This window comes from Mustela nigripes, chromosome 10 (genome assembly GCF_022355385.1).
Source record: "Mustela nigripes isolate SB6536 chromosome 10, MUSNIG.SB6536, whole genome shotgun sequence".
Taxonomy (NCBI): domain Eukaryota; kingdom Metazoa; phylum Chordata; class Mammalia; order Carnivora; family Mustelidae; genus Mustela; species Mustela nigripes.
In genome coordinates, this window is record NC_081566.1 from 7,589,132 (window position 1) to 7,606,336 (window position 17,205).

The 17,205-nt window shown below is 44.4% G+C and overlaps 1 protein-coding gene across 4 annotated transcripts in view; it reads right to left on the bottom strand.

Moving 5' to 3' along the window:
• The window catches only part of PLD5 (phospholipase D family member 5), a 394,942-nt gene that overhangs the window by 105,315 nt on the left and 272,422 nt on the right, over nucleotides 1-17,205 (bottom strand). For all 4 annotated transcript variants that reach the window (XM_059412505.1, XM_059412504.1, XM_059412507.1 and 1 more), the window contains exon 5: nucleotides 5,784-5,911. In XM_059412505.1, the coding sequence (XP_059268488.1) occupies nucleotides 5,784-5,911 (128 nt within the window). The remainder of the gene's footprint in view (nucleotides 1-5,783; nucleotides 5,912-17,205) is intronic.

Here is a 17,205-nt window from a genome sequence, read left to right on the forward strand (position 1 = left end):
CGTACCCGTATTTAGGTCTTCTCAGAACAAAGGTGGACTAAGATTAGAGTACATATTAACAGAGTTTAAACAGGCCTATTCCTGTTCGCTCTAATTACATTTGCAAATATATTTTTTAAAGACTTTGTCAGGGAGAATGAGTACAAGCAGGGGGAGCAGCAGGCAGAGGGAGAGGGAGAAGCAGACTCCCCGCTGAGCAAGGAGCCTTACTTGGGACTCAATCCCAGGACTCTGAGATCATGACCTGAGCTGATGGCAGACGCTTCACCTACTGAGCCATCCAGGTGCCCTGTATTTGCAAATATTTAAAAAATTAGTCTCCCTCCAGAGTTGCTGGATTCTTGGACCAACAAACCTATGGAACCTTGCTTTGAACTCCAGGCTAGTATTTGTTTAAGAGGGTATGTCCGAAAAATAAAAAAGTAACATTTCTACGAACGTGGTTTTCACATTTTCCCTCCCAGCTGCTCCCTGCTCAGCATCACACCTCTGAGCCCCGTGTGGTCTGGAGGCTGCCGTGCCCTTTTCTTTCTACTCCGCACACTAGTTAGTCTTTTGTTTGCTTTGCGGGCACTGTATTTGGCATTTCCCTGCCCCCCACCCACAGTGGTGGTTTTAGGCGTCCCTGAGACTCCCAAATCCAGACCCCTGTGTCAGAAAGCCTACGGGGTTGTTCTCTTTACTCCTACAGGATTCCCTGTGGCGGCGGATTCTAGGGGAGCACCCGGAACCTTGGGACGAGACGAATAGAGAAGCATTCATAGTGACTCCCTAGACTTTGAATTCCAACCCCGAGCTTAAGAGACTTTGCAGAACTCGGGTACCAAGGAACACCTGTCCATCTGTGGCCGTCGTGTCATCGTGGGTGTGCGATCAGAGAGATGTGAGTGAGGGAAGGGTTTCTTGGTGAACAGTGTTGTTAGCTCTTCTTAAAGAAAAGAGCTAGGGAGATGGACTCTATAGCTTAGCATCCCGGCTAGAGCACGGAAGAAAATGATTTTTCATCAATGTGATGTTACTATTTTTTTTTTTTTTTTAATGATTAGCAGTGAAATCAGAGTGAGGGATTTAGAGAAAGATTGTCTGGGTATGAATTCTGGCTTTACTACCTCCGGGAAGGAGTAAATCACTTCTTTGTCCCTCAGTTTCTGCCTTTGTAAAACAAAGCAATAATAGTATTTGCAAGGAAGGGTTACCGTGAAAATTAAGAACGTTCATATTCCTTAAATGCTCAGAAGAATGCCTAGTACAGAGAAAACCCTCAATACACTGAGGCTTTTATCAGCACTAGTACTATTTCTCCTACTTAACCACACAGTGAAGGCAAGAGTGGGTACTGGCAACCTGCTTGCGCAGGAAGCTTCACAACACACAGAACTGATGAGATGGGTTGACACCGACACTTGGAAAATGTGTTGTAATTCTTCCCGTAATTGTTTGCCTCACACACAACTCTGCTCAAATGAAAATCCGCTCTCATGCACGGGTCCCGCTGAGCAGGGTTTTATGCCACGCCGAGGCAGACCAAGAAAAATCCCACACAGTCGAGCACGGGTGAAAAGCAAACTAATTCCAGATGGATGTTAAGTGCGGCAGCGTGATGCCAAGTTCTGAGCACTACGGGGGACAGTGGACACAGTAGGCGACAGAGAGGGGCGGGTGCTGAAGGAGGTCTTCAGTCCTAGTCACAGCTGACACACAGATGCGGGGAGCTGAAAGGTGCTAAATGCTCTCCCAGAAGAGTCTGAAACCCTGTGCCCCCCACCAGCCTGGCGCCTCTCCGCCCCCATCAGAGAATATAGCTTCTGCTGAGAGGAAAATGGGAAAGAGTGTCGAGAGAGAGGAATAGGATTTAGTTTAATTTTTAAGTGTTTGTTTGGCAGCAAATGGCAACTTTGTGCTGACGCCCACCTGCGTCCCAGACTGCGAAGAACGGATAAAAGATACAGACTCGACCAACTGGACCGTCCATCTAAAGGGAAACGCATCTCCAACTGCCTAATTCCTACATGGGTTAGGGAGTGTTTTCCTGGGTTACGAGAGAGGAGCAGCAGAACAGAATCTGTTCTGTTGTTATTTTTCCAGTATTATCTTCATTTGGAAGATGACGACTGAAGACAGCCGTACGAAGCTCTTAGCCCAGAGCCCAGCACATGCACAGGAGCCTCTTGGGAAAAATGACACAAAGAATTCTTCCACTCACCTCCTCCCGGTTCCCTGGTCCCCACGGAGCTTAACCTGTTACTGAATTTACAGCCAGGCCAAGAATGCAGATTTCCGCAAAAGAAGTCCATGTGCCCTGAAATCACCGATGGCTTAAACATTCATCACCAACGTGTACATTGCATTCCGGCCTGCAGCCTCTACTCCAGCCTGCCCGAGGGTGTTCTCCTCCAAGGCCTGTTTCCACAGACCGCAGGCAGGCATGACCCTTCGCCTGCCCTCTCTTCATGGGCAAGTCTGGAATTGTTAAAAAGGAGGCAGCAGGCCCCAAATGGAGTCACTTATGTTAAATCCCATGTTAGTGAACCAAGACTTAATATCAAACCTAACTGCAGTTTCACCCACCCTGGAACGTAACATTAAACAGTTTCCACGGAATTACCCATCCGCACTCAGTGAAGTACTCCACTGGATGGATCTCTCCCGTTTCCCTTAGGAAGGCGAGCTGGCCTACAACAATTCATTCTTTGCCCATAATCACCTTTTCCGCCCTCTTTCCACTTTAAAAACCTTTTCTTTTCTTCAGCCTGGCAGAGCTCCTTTCTGTTGCTAGGTAGGACGCCTCCCGACTTGCCAACTGCTGAATAAAGCCAATTTGATCTCTGAAATGACTCGGTTGAATTTCCGTTATTTAACAGAGTACAGAGCATTTTTATCATGGCTTCCTTTCTGAATTGAGGACGGATCATAAAATTAGTTTATTTTTTATTCCTGCTTTACACTTACTCCATCCTGAAGAAGCATCATGATATAGATTTGTGTTTTCAAAAGGAAACTCTGCTGCTCTAGCTGGGCAGATCCTCTGAAGGAGACAATCTCAGGAGTCCACTGTTTATTCTCCCTCATTCCATGGCTTACGAGCTGAGCCCAAGCCAGCTGTGGGATGGGGTTGGAGGGACAGATCCGGAGGGCCGGGTCACACATGGCGTAATGGAGAGGTGGTAATTCTCCTTACAGAGGACAGTAAATGAATCGCAAGGAGCTGGTTGACCCTTAGCCAAGGAGCCTGGCTAGCTGTTTAACAGAGAGCCGGGCCCTGGCACTTCTGCGCTTGGTCCTCTGACTCGTGAGCAACTCGAGTCTTCTGTGCTGGGGAAGGGAAACCAGCTACGCCTGCAGAATGGCTACACAAGCAGAGATCGGGGATGGTTTCGAGTCTTCTCTGGACTCATGCAGCCCCGCCTTCATCTGCGTTTACCATATTTAAAGCAGGGAAAGTGTCACATTTCACGATGGGGATCCATGTCTAAATGACGACACGGGTAAAAAGTGAATATTTAAAAGATCGACCTACTTTTCTACGGAACAAACAGCAAAAATCAGACAAGGGAGTAAGCCTTAAGGAGGGACACCAACACATGAATATTTTAGGGAAACACCTGTCTGAGAAAATTAGAAAGATAATTTACTCAAAAATTTGGAGAAAAATGTCACTAAACTTCAATTATTCAAACGCTATTCAAACGGAATTCACAGAACTTTAAACCTTATCTGATAATTTCACTTAATATCAAATGAAATAAAGTTTGGTGGTGGGGAAGTGCATTTTTCTGAAGCAAAAAAAAAAAAGCAAATGATTCTTAAGTTAAAAATTGCTTAGCAGCAGAATTTACATGTAATCAATATTGTTACAGAACTAATTTTATCTATTTATTATAAAAGGCTCAGTTGAGAATTTCTGGGCAAAAAATGATTAGCAAAAGATGAACTCAGATATTTCTATAAATCAGACTATAATACTATCCTTGCCTTATTTCTTGTTTCTATACAGCCGAAGTTGCTGTAATCCATATTTTTTATTCTAATTAATTAGTTTTTTTGGTGTTTTTTTTTAAGAGACACAGAGAGAGGATGGGCACACACACACATGGGAGGTAGCAGGTAGGGGTGGAGGAAGAGAGAATCCCAAGCAGGCTCCAACCTCGCATCTAGCCCAATGCAGGGCTGGATCTCAGGACCCTGAGGTTGTGACCTGAGCCAATATCCAGAGTCGGACCCTTAACCAACGGAGCCACCCAGGTGCCCCTAATCCATATTTTTTCTCTCCACGTTTGAAGGGCCATCAGACATGAGATCTACTAAATCAAAATTTATATTGTTCATATCAGAATTAATACTCAAAGGAACGGCCTAAAAATTTTAATACCAAAATTCAATTCTGGGCGCAGGTCTATTTATCTTCAAAACAGGAACAGAAATCTTTTTCCGTCATAGGATCACCGTGAGACTTAAGTAATCTACTTAAATGGCTTAGCAGAGCACCTGGTGTATAATATTCGAGAGTTATTACTGTCACGATTGCTAATCAATACTATTACTTTGTTCAGAATCATTTTTATATCAGTAGGAAGCACCTTCAAATTCCTAAGCAAATATAAAATAAAGGATGTTTTGTCAATCTTGGATGGTGACTTCTCCCAAAACTGACTGGGAAACTTTCTTCAGTGTTCCTTCTTGCTGGGGTGAGGCCATCTTCTCAGAAACAACAGTTGAGCTTCGAGACTGGATGACCCTATCCTTTAAACACAAAACTAAGAAAATCCACCTTAGTTCAGTTGTACTTGGGCTCTACACTGTCTGTTTCCTGGTGAGGGAAGTATTAGTACTTTATTTCAGTATTTGGTTTGCCCGTTGGCTACTTTTACAGCTGCCTCCACCGGAAAAATGGAAGAACAGAATTTGCGTGCCCGAAGGGTAGCATTTTAAGAAGAAAAACAGGACAATGGTGGAAACTGGGAGGCAAATGGTGAATCAGCTGGAAGCTGACCGTACCAACACCCTGTTACCCTCTCTCAGGTTTATCCTACATAGTTGGTATCTTTCTTTACAAGTTATGGCCCTTGTGTCTGTCTACACATCCACGCTCTCTTTCCCGTAAGAAACACAGTATAATTCACTTGGTAATTTCAGGGATCTGAACATTAAGAGTTCAACCAAAGGTGTATATGGGCCACGTGGCATGTGTGATTGACCTGCCCATCCTCCTATGTCCCCCAAGGTTCGAGACCTTCCAGCCACCGGCTGACTAGTGGGAAGAAGCTGGTTTGCCATCCTCCAGGGATCACCCGACAGAAATGAATACATGAAAATGGTTCAAGTGTATCTTCAAGACATTTGAAATGACTTATTTGCCAAGAGGAGGTAACACTGTCACGTGAAGATCTACTCGAGGAATAACACAAATGATCACTGTTCTAAAACATACAGTCTACGCTGAATTGATGTTTTCTGCTGTTTCATAGAGTATGTGATCTCATGCTGAACAGTTCGGTCCGGATAACATAAAGCACACACCAACCCACCCCCACCTACAGAATCTGGGGATAGCATCTGAATTATAAGAGCCCTGAAACCATGCCGCTTTTGGGGGAAGGTGACTCTGTCAAGGAAAGGGTTCTCATTTCGTATCAAAAGGAGGGGAGCCTATTAAAACTTCCAGTGAAAAATAATCGGGGCTGTATTTTATTTCCTACACCCTGACGGAGCAGCCCATGTGCGTTATGGAGCGGGGAGCTTTGATGCCAACGTGGCTCTGAGTTTACAGAACGTGGAAAGCTTACCTGTCCCAGCGATTGCCAGTCCAAGCCAGCGCTGCCGATGTAGACATGCTGCTTGTCCACGATCCAGAAGGAGGACTGGAGCCGGCCCTTGTTGTAGGCGGTCATGTTCATGTAGGTCACCTCTGCACCTGGGGGGTTCAAGGAGATCCTGGTCAGCCTCATGGTCAGGCCTTGAACTTGCAACCAGACATGGCAACACTGCTCATGATGTGCAATGATCGCAGCTGGCACTCAGGCCGGCCCAACATCTGCATTAGTTTGGTGCACAGAAGGCCCTGGAGAATTTATTTTGTTCTCAAAGGAAAATAAGAAGGGACACTTGTGCAGAGGAGGCTGGAGTCAAGAGGCAAGAACATGGCCTTCTCCAGTCAGACGGGATTCAAATCCCAGCTCCACCGCTGGCCTCCCAGCTGGTGAGATCCGTGCACCAAACTCTTCTAGTTTTGCAGTCATTTTCATACAAATTTGCAATCAGTCAAAGGATCACCCTGTTTAGTACCACAACTCTCCTCAGCAAAAAACTAGCTATCTTATGCTTTTCTATGTGCTATTTTCACCCTTGACCCTGAAGTGGCTTTTCCTTCCTCATTTTCCCTTTTTATGAACTTTGAACTTGGCCTCCTCCTGCCCTGTCTTTATCTGATGGTTCTTAACTTAAGCAACAATTATTCAAGCCTTACAAAAATCAGCTGTCATGCTGTTACCTAGTCCTGCCTCAGAACAACGCATGCACCACTTCTCAAAAAGAGCATATTGTCCACTGAATGCAATTCAATCTATTTACTGGTTGTTTTTCTATTTGAGTGTAGTTGACACAATGTTAGCTTCAGGCTTATAACATAGTGACCTAACAGGTCTATACCTGATGTCCTGTGCCCCACAAGTCAACGTGTCACCATGCAATGCTGTTCCAACACAACTGACTCTTCCCTATGCTGTGCCTTTAATTCCCATGAATTAGTCATTCCATAACTGGAAGCCTGAAATCAGTTAAACTTAAATGCAATCCAGTTTAAATGAATTCTTTTCTTTTTTTTTTTTTTTTAAAGAGAAGTGGTCAGAAGGGGCAGAGGGAGAGGGAGAGAATCTTTTTTTTTTTCTTTAATTTTTTATTTTTTATAAACATATATTTTTATCCCCAGGGGTACAGGTCTGTGAATCACCAGGTTTACACACTTCACAGCACTCACCAAAGCACATACCCTCCCCAATGTCCATAATCCCACCCCCTTCTCCCTAACCCCCTCCCCCCAGCAACCCTCAGTTTGTTTTGTGAGATTAAGAGTCACTTATGGTTTGTCTCCCTCCCAATCCCATCTTGTTTCATTTATTCTTCTCCTACCCACTTAAGCCCCCATGTTGCATCACGACTTCCTCATATCAGGGAGATCATATGATAGTTGTCTTTCTCTGCTTGACTTATTTCGCTAAGCATGATACGCTCTAGTTCCATCCATGTTGTCGCAAATGGCAAGATTTCATTTCTTTTGATGGCTGCATAGTATTCCATTGTGTATATATACCACATCTTCTTGATCCATTCATCTGTTGATGGACATCTAGGTTCTTTCCATAGTTTGGCTATTGTAGACATTGCTGCTATAAACATTCGGGTGCATGTGCCCCTTTGGATCACTACATTTGTATCTTTAGGGTAAATACCCAATAGTGCAATTGCTGGGTCATAGGGCAGTTCTATTTTCAACATTTTGAGGAACCTCCATGCTGTTTTCCAGAGAGGTTGCACCAGCTTGCATTCCCACCAACAGTGTAGGAGGGTTCCCCTTTCTCCGCATCCTCGCCAGCATCTGTCATTTCCTGACTTGTTGATTTTAGCCATTCTGACTGGTGTGAGGTGATATCTCATTGTGGTTTTGATTTGTATTTCCCTGATGCCGAGTGATATGGAGCACTTTTTCATGTGTCTGTTGGCCATCTGGATGTCTTCTTTGCAGAAATGTCTGTTCATGTCCTCTGCCCATTTCTTGATTGGATTATTTATTCTTTGGGTGTTGAGTTTGCTAAGTTCTTTATAGATTCTGGACACTAGTCCTTTATCTGATATGTCGTTTGCAAATATCTTCTCCCATTCTGTCAGTTGTCGTTTGATTTTGTTAACTGTTTCCTTTGCTGTGCAAAAGCTTTTGATCTTGATGAAATCCCAATAGTTCATTTTTTCCTTTGCTTCCCTTGCCTTTTGCGTTGTTCCTAGGAAGATGTTGCTGCGGCAGAGGTCAAAGAGGTTGCTGCCCGTGTTCTCCTCAAGGATTTTGATGGATTCCTTTCGCACATTGAGGTCCTTCATCCATTTTGAGTCTATTTTTGTGTGTGGTGTAAGGAAATGGTCCAATTTCATTTTTCTGCATGTGGCTGTCCAATTTTCCCAGCACCATTTATTGAAAAGGCTGTCTTTTTTCCATTGGACATTCTTTCCTGCTTTGTCGAAGATTAGTTGACCATAGATTTGAGGGTCTATTTCTGGGCTCTCTATTCTGTTCCATTGATCTATGTGTCTGTTTTTGTGCCAGTACCATGCTGTCTTGATGATGACAGCTTTGTAATAGAGCTTGAAGTCCGGAATTGTGATGCCACCAACGTTGGCTTTCTTTTTCAATATCCCTTTGGCTATTCGAGGTCTTTTCTGGTTCCATATAAATTTTAGAATTATTTGTTCCATTTCTTTGAAAAAGATGGATGGTACTTTGATAGGAATTGCATTAAATGTGTAGATTGCTTTAGGTAGCATAGACATTTTCACAATATTTATTCTTCCAATCCAGGAGCATGGAACATTTTTCCATTTCTTTGTGTCTTCCTCAATTTCTTTCATGAGTACTTTATAGTTTTCTGAGTATAGATTCTGTGCCTCTTTGGTTAGGTTTATTCCTAGGTATCTTATGGTTTTGGATGCAATTGTAAATGGGATTGACTCCTTAATATCTCTTTCTTCTGTCTTGCTGTTGGTGTAGAGAAATGCAACTGATTTCTGTGCATTGATTTTATATCCTGACACTTTACTGAATTCCTGTATAAGTTCTAGCAGTTTTGGAGTGGAGTCTTTTGGGTTTTCCACATAGAGGAGAGGGAGAGAATCTTAAGCAGGTTCTGCACTCAGCATGGAGCCCAATGTGGGACTCAATCTCACGACCCTGAGACCACTGAAATCAAGAGTCAAGACACTTTGCCAACTGAGCCACCCAGATGCTCCTTAAAGAAATCCTAAATTTCAACATCTTTAAAAGAACAGGCCTATATGCATATTTTTAATGAAGCAAGCTACTTTGTTTTCAGACGCTGGATATTAATGAAGCGGATGTACTCTGGTGGCCTACTTCATCGTCAGGATCTTCATTAGCAGGGAAAGATAGAACATCGTATGCATAAAGGTATATTCCAGAACACCAGAAAGGAAGAGTGGGGTGTACTCTGCGCTTCATCTGTTCCTCTTGGGAGAAGGAAGGTACAGCGTGCACCCGGCCCTGTGCCAGGGGGATGGCAAGAGAGGCTGCGGGGTGGAAGCAGGATGGAGGGGAAGAGAGTGCGCAGGTGGGTTGCCTCAGCCTCCAGGCACGCAGGCATCGTCTCATCCAGGGAGGGTTACGGGGAGGAGGAGCAGTTGGGGAGAGCAGGGTCCGAATGGCCACAGTGGGTGGTGGCCATGGCAGTTATGGAGAAATCCACATCTGCGCGGACGCTGTGGTATCCCCTGTGTCCCCCAAGCACACAGCTGCCAGCGCCCGTGAGTGGACGGAGAAGAGCATGTGTCTTGGGGACGTGTCATTTCCCATGGCCACTCTAACAAAGTATCACAAACTGAATGGCTTGGAACAAAAAAAGGAACAAAAAAAAGTCTCACAGTCCCGGAGGTTGGTAGTCCACAATCGAGGTGTTGGCAAGGGCTATCCTTCCCCCGAAACCTGCAGGGGGGACTCCCTCCTGTGTCTCCCCAGCTTCTGGCAAATCTCTGCTGTCCCCTGGCTGGCAGCTGCTTTCCTGCCACCTCCACCCACTGTCCCAGGGAGGCATGCCCTGTGTCTGCTTTTCCTGAACTCACAAGGACACTAGTCCTGTTGGACCAGGGACTACCCCACAGCCATGGGCCCTCATCTGAACTAATTATATCTCCCAAAACCCTGTTTCCAAATAAGGTCACATTCTGAGGGACTAGGGGTTAGGCCTTTAGCTCTTCTTTTTTGGGGGACATAATTCAATCCACCAACAGAGCTCGAGGCCACATTGGCTGGCTGTGCCCTTCAGCCCACTAGGCTGAGCAGCACTGAGGGAAGCATCTTCTCATCTCTGGAAGGAAGATAATGCAGGGGACCCCGGTGCGTGCCTCAGACTCTACCCACGACAGGGGTCTCCAGGCAAGCCTTCGCCTGCCTTCACGTTCGGACTAGAAACAACTTCATCCCTCTGTGACGCTGGCTGGCTCTCGCCTCCTGGCCTGGGACACTGGGCCTGAAATTTGACCCACAAAGTTGGGTCAAAACACAAACCTGGCATTGGATTGTGTTTTAGTTCTTAGATCCCTGTGCTCTCATTCGGGTCTGCTGCAGCTCCAGCCTGCTGGTCCCCTGGAGGGAACCCCGAGACATCTGAGGGGCTCACGGGGACCGTCCCCTCTGACCTCTCTGTAGCACACCGCACAGCTGCGGCCCTAAGGGTACTGTGGCACTTTACTTGGAAATTTAGCCTAAACAGTGTGATTTCAGCGACCATGGATGGGGCTTGTGTGATGCTCTAGCCAGAGCCTCTACAGTTACATACTGATGCCTACAATTATCCTATAAAGGAACAGCTTCCCTTCAGCAAACCTTTACTATCTAATATACCCCAGCTACTATGATATGTGAAATTAGGAACACAAGACCTCAAGTGGCTGAGTCAAGTTCAGGCACACAATTATTTTGTGCAATTTTTAAGGATTTTATGTATTTGTTTGAGAGAGTGAGACAGACAGAGATAATGAGAGAGAGCAGGCGCACCCGAGTGGGCAGGAAAGGGAGAGGCAGGTTCCCCACTGAGCAGGGAGCCTGATGTGGGCCTCAATCCCAGGACCCTGGGATCGTGACCTGAGCCAAAGCCAGAAGTTTAACTGACTGAGCCACCCAGGGGCTCCTAAAGCGTAATATTTAAAATGACTGGGATTGTTGGGACCCCTGGATGCCTCAGTCAGTTAAGCAACCGACTTTTGGTTTTGTCTGTTTTCACGATCCCAGGGTCGTGAGACTGAGCCCTGCATCGGGCTCCACGCTGGGCATGGATCCTGCTCAGGATTCTTTCCCTCTGTCCTTGCCCCACTGCCCCCCTCTTAAAAAAAAAAATAAAAGAAAAGATTGGGATTGTTCAGACAGTGAGAGGGCAGTGAGTATCTGAAAGGTCAGGAGGGAACTCCAAGGGGGGCCCAAGGGCACAAAAGACACAAATGACTTCACAGCTCTGCCTGGGGCTGCGGCCAGCTGCCGGGAGGCCTGCGGAGCTGGGTACAGAGATGACTAAGCAACTCGCAGTAACGGTAACGACCCTTTGCTCAACACCATGTGTGCTCGGTACCAACAATCTCTCTGGGGATGTTGTATTTTGCCCATTTCAAGGGACAAACTACTGGACGTGGTGTCATCAGTCAGTCAACGGAAACTGTCTGATGGTACAGTTGGAAAATGCTTGCCTGTGGAGTATTACTTTCCCATGAAGAATGCTGTTTTTCTGTCAATCTATCCTCCATCTGTCTCTGAAGACATATGCCTTTATCTTAATTTATACCTAATAGGTACATTGTCATAGCCAACATGTCCCTGTTTATTACATGCATACTATTCAATGTTTAGCCGAACAATTTATTTTACAGGCACTTAAGAAATATTTTTGTTGATTGGTCACAGAGATTAGCCTCATCCTACTCTCTTTTTATATGTGTTAGAAAGATACAGTTAAAATACAATGTTTCTGGATGATAAAATATAATCACTTGAGTTTTTAAATATTTTATTTATTTACTCATTTGACAGAGACACAGAGAGAAAGCACACAAGCAGGCAGTGTGGCAGGCAGAGGCAGAGAGAGAAGCAGGCTCCCTGCCAAGCAAGGAGCCCAATTCGGGACTCGATCCCAGAACCCTGGAATCATGATCTGAGCCAAAGGCAGCAACTTAACTGACTGAACCACCCAGGCGCCCCTCACTAGAGTTTTTAATGTACCACTCGTGCGGGGGCAGTATTATAAGCACAAACTATATCTGACTTTATTCCCTAGGGCTATGCTAGAGAATTCTAATTTTATGGATTTAATTTAATTCTAATTTTAAAGACTTACTTATTTGAGAGAGAGAGAGAAAGAGAGAGCGCATGCTCAAGAAGGGGGGAGGCGCAGGAGATTATTGTCAAGCAATCAAGCAGAATCCCCTCTGAGGGCAAAACCCAGTGTGGGGTCCACGATCCATGAAAACTTATGACCTGAGTGGAAACCAAGGGTCGTGACTCTCAACCAATGGAACCACCCAGGTGCCCCACTGCTAGAGTAATTGGCAAGGATGGTCACTCATGTTATGAAGCTGCCCTTTAAATATTACAGACGAACAAGATCACAGAATATCTTTGAAGGCTCGCTTCAACAGCATCAAAAAGTTTTTGCTTTCTTCGATTCCATTTTTAAGAGGACAGACTATTCCTTCAGCCTGTCTGCAGTCCATGACCCCCTGTGCCGAGGCCCCAGGATGCCAAAGAGATGTTCATCACAGGACCTGCGGCCCATGAGGACCCCTGGCTGGTGGATGCGAGGTCAGCGGTGGTGGGGTCTGAATCTCCGAGACCCTCCCATTTCAGTCCCGTCATCTATTTGTTTAACCGATGGTTAGCAGGACTTATTACCAACTCCAAAGAGTGTTTCCAGATGCCCAAAGTGATGAATCAAGAATATGCACTTGTTTCTATAGTTGCTTATGAAATACTTCCCTGATTTCTAAGAGGTCCAGTTAAATCTTAAAAAAGCTACCAGGGGCACCTGGATGGCCTAGTGGGTTAAAACCTCTGCCTTTGGCTCAGGTCATGATCCCAGGGTCCTGGGATCAAGTCCCGCATCAGGCTCTCTGCTCAGCGGCGAGCCTGCTTCCTTCTCTCTCCCTCTCTGCCTGCTTCTCTGCCTACTTGTGATCTCTGTCAAATAAATAAATAAAATCTTAAAAAAAGAAAAAAAAAAAACTACCAACATGCTACCATGGTCAAGGTGGTGTGCCAGGACCTAACTGGTTGCACTGATCAAGATAAAGAGGTACAGAAAATTCCCATGTTTTATATCCTTCATGGAAAGTAGAACATTAAAAAAAAAGAAATCTCAAACTGCTAATTACAACCACTTTCAGCTTTCACAGAGATGTTCTGTTGAAATGGAAGGGAATGCTTCTGCTTTCGGGGAGGTCTGCTTCTTTACTGTTTTACCAAAATTGTTATTCTTATGGTATTAGCCAGATAATACTATGCTTATTTTGTGCATAATTTCAATGAAAAAAATATGCCACTGAAATTAGTAGATAAAATGAAAATCGGGACTAAAAATGTAATAGTTGGGGCACCTGAGTGGCTCAGTGGGTTGAGCCTCTGTCTTCGGCTCAGGTCATGATCTCAGGGTCCTGAGATCGAGCCCCGCATTGGGCTCTCTGCTCAGCAGAGCTTGCTTCCTCCTCTCTCTCTGCCTGCCTCTCTGCCTACTTATGATCTCTGTCAAATACATAAATAAAATCTTTTTAAAAAAATGTAATAGTTAAAATGTATTTAAAGTAAAAAGTATAGTATCACAATGAATTGGAGATTAATGTTACTACTTTGGGGAATCAAGCTGACTGCCACAAGCGCACATTTAAAAATGTGTTTTTCTCAAAAGCCTTCCCCTAAGACTGGACAGCATTAAATTTGCTTATCAGAGATCTGTCCCATATCCCATTTAGTGGAATGGATAGTGATCTCACCTACAGCATTGTTCTTTTTCAGAGATCCTAATTTGCTTTACTGTCAGATTTCAGAGTACCTGTTGTTCGGCTGTGGATGACAATACGTAAGTGAACCTCAAGGTCACCAATGCCTCCCTACACTGCAGACCCTGGGGACCATCCTTCCAACCGCGCCTATTACATGATTTCGAGGATACGACTATGTCAGTATTTCCGCACCATTATCAACAGCTTAAAAATCTGTATACTCAGATTTTGATCAGAAAGAGTTTCACAAAGGGCTCCTGGGTGGCTCAGTCAACAGTTAAGTGACTGACTCTTGATTTCAGCTCAGGTCATGGTCTCGGGGTCACGAGATCGAGCCCCATTGGGCTCTGCACTGGGCCTGGAGCCTGCTTGAGATTCTCTCTCTCCTTTTCCCCTGCCCCACTCCCCCACCCACACTCGCATGCTCTTGCTCTCTCCCCCTCCTAAAAAAAAAAAAAAAAGTTTTTACAAATAATCTTAGGCATTTGTTGAACAGTAGTTAATTCACCATCTCAGAGCTAGACCAAGGTTGACACCTGACCTACGCCAAGCCAATACGATTTCCTTAATCATGAGTCACAAAATGAGTTGGGCGGGGGGTGAGGAGAGATAGTACCTGGCAGGCCAAACCCCCGAAACCCAGTGTCACTTCGAACCCTGAGCTCCTCTCAATCCCTAGAATAAGTTCCTTGTTATTTAAGCTGGATTTTGAAGGGTTCTGTTTCCCGACTTATTCTTATCATATTAATCAGACAAGATTGTACCTTATTTTGTGTGCACATGACTTGACGTCTTGCCCCCTTTCTACATATATTTTTGATATTTGACGGGAATATTCAGTTCTGGCCTAAAAGCCGCACAATTTTTAGCAAGAGCCGGTTGTCCAAATTGCATAATTAAATGTTTCAGACTTTGAAGATTTAAAATAAACATCCTGTCAAAATATGCATCATAATGACACACGAGGAAATATGCTGGTGCGCTGGTTGGAAAGTGAAAAATAAAGCTCCACACTCTCCGTGAATCATCGTGACGCAGATCAAACAGAATCGGTCTCCAAGGTGACTTCCAGAAAGTCACCTGCTGCAAGGAGATTATCTGCAGCTTTAGGACATTTAGGAGAGAACACGGAGGCGCACTCTCTCGAGTACATGTACGTAACTTCTAAGCAAATTACGAAGCGCCACGTACAAATGGACACCCGTGAGCCTTCCACTCCACTACCAACCGAGCATTCCCGCTCTGATCAAAGCACAACTTCCCAATCAGTGGGGATTCCCTTTCCCTGCCCTCGGGAACACACAGCCATATCTGTAGGCATTTTTTGGTTGTCACCATTAGGAAGAGAGGTGCCAGCAGCATCCTGCGGGTAGAGTTCAAGGATCCTGAACATCCTGTAATACACAGGGCAAGCCCCCAGGACAGATGACCCCAAAGAACAACAGTGTCAAGGGGGGAGAAATCCCGCACTGACCTTAGCGTGTTCATGCTTGACCCCAGACCCCTGCCACTCTCCTCGGATGCAACCGCTCCCCTGAAATTAGTGTTTACCACTTTCTTGATCTTCAGAAGTTTATGGTATGGGTACATATCCTCCTCGGCATTATAAACAATGAGTGTACCACCAGCTTTTGAACAGATTGTTAATGAGCATCAAGTGTGTATCAAGAGGAAATGCACTAGTATCAATAAGTATAGATTTTTGGGAAGGATTGCAGATGTACCCTGAAAGCAAAACATGTAGCAGAAATCTGTCTTATCGATCAAGCCCTTCTAAATATATTGCTTTGTGTGAGCAATAAAAAAGGTCATAATTAGCCCACATTGGGGAGCTTTAATAAAACCAGTGCACTTTAATTGGTTTAATGAACAACATTTTGGAATCCATTGGGCTTAAGGGCTACAGGGAACCCCAGGGGGTAAAAATCAGCTGTGGTGACATATGCTTGGCTCTTCAATCATTCAGCGAGTAATGTCCAGAAAGATTGTAAGATAATCAGTTACATGTTCTGTTGTAGAAAAAGTGAATCTTCAGTGCACATTTCATTTTTAGTTCTAATGTGTCTATTCAAATATTGTCAAAACCGTGTTGTAGAATTTTTCATAGGCTGCCCTTGGTACCTTCTTTCTTTAGTCTACAGGTTTGGACTCAACAGGGAAATTTCTATGTGTTGTCTCTTTCCTCCCCCTATTTTTCTTACAGTTAGAATATTCTGCTTCCAGGGAAATTCTGTGCATTGATTATTGCCTTAGTGTCCAACAGGCAAGCTATCTATAGGAATGGTTGATTTAAGGGACCATTAGGCTTAAAATGGAAAATTATGCTTAAAAATAAAACTTGCTTAAATTATACTTCCTCAATTATGCATAAAAGTGAAAAATTCCATAAATCATAAGCAAACACATGATCTACAATGGTTCATCACTTCTCCTAAGACATGGTAAGTTCTGGAGGTTGATGTCTAAAGCAAGTGCTTCGGCTTCCTCTCTCTTGCCCCTCCACGTTGAGTTCACACAACTAATGACGTGGACACCAACATGGAGAGCAGAGAAAGAGGGTCACTCCTGAAGATTCTGTTTTGGTGCCCATGTCACCAGAAGGAGGAGGCCCACCGGAGTTGTTGCAATGACAGGGAAGATGGCGCCTTGAAGCTCTGAAGGGAGTTTGCTTTCTTGGCAAAGTCTGAATCACTCTCTTTACTTTATCTTGCTGTGTTAGTAGTGACAGAAGATCCAGAGCCCAATCTGACAGGCTTCTGAGGTAACAAACCTGCTTTCATTGTAACAAGCCTGCTTTCATTGAACATGGCACTTCTTCTAACACAAGTCGGCCGCTGAGGGGAGGCATGTCAAGTAGGAAAAGCATATGGCTATCATTGAGGCAGATTAAATGAAGAAACCGGGGTTCTTAAGGACAGTTGAGAAGAGATTTCCAAAGAATAATCCAAGAACAAAGAAATGTTCTTGGAAATTAAAAAGATCCAAAATATGAATCTCATGAAGGCAATGTAATACGGCACTGGCGAAGCTGAAAACTGAAACAGTGACCTACAAGTTCAAATACAGTAGCTTCCAACACAGAGTGAACCTAGAGACACTAAAATGATTACTGAAAAGTTGATGCATGAAGGATATATCGCAGGAGCTAATATCTCAAAGTCTCGGAAGGGAGGAAAGGGGATATCTCTCCAAGTAGAAAAAAAGCATGATTAATGTGAACAGGAAAAGTATGAAGTTAGAGGATTTGCCCAAGATACTCAATATCCAATTATGAGAGTTCTGGAGAGAACCAAAATCAGACAGGAAGAAGTTATACATCAGATTGAGAAGCAAAATTTCTAAAAACTAAAGGACCTACATGTTATTTTATTTTATTTATTTATTTTCAAAGGGCATACACTTCTAAATGATGAAAGCCTATCAGTCCTGGGGCAAGAAGTAAAATAAGAC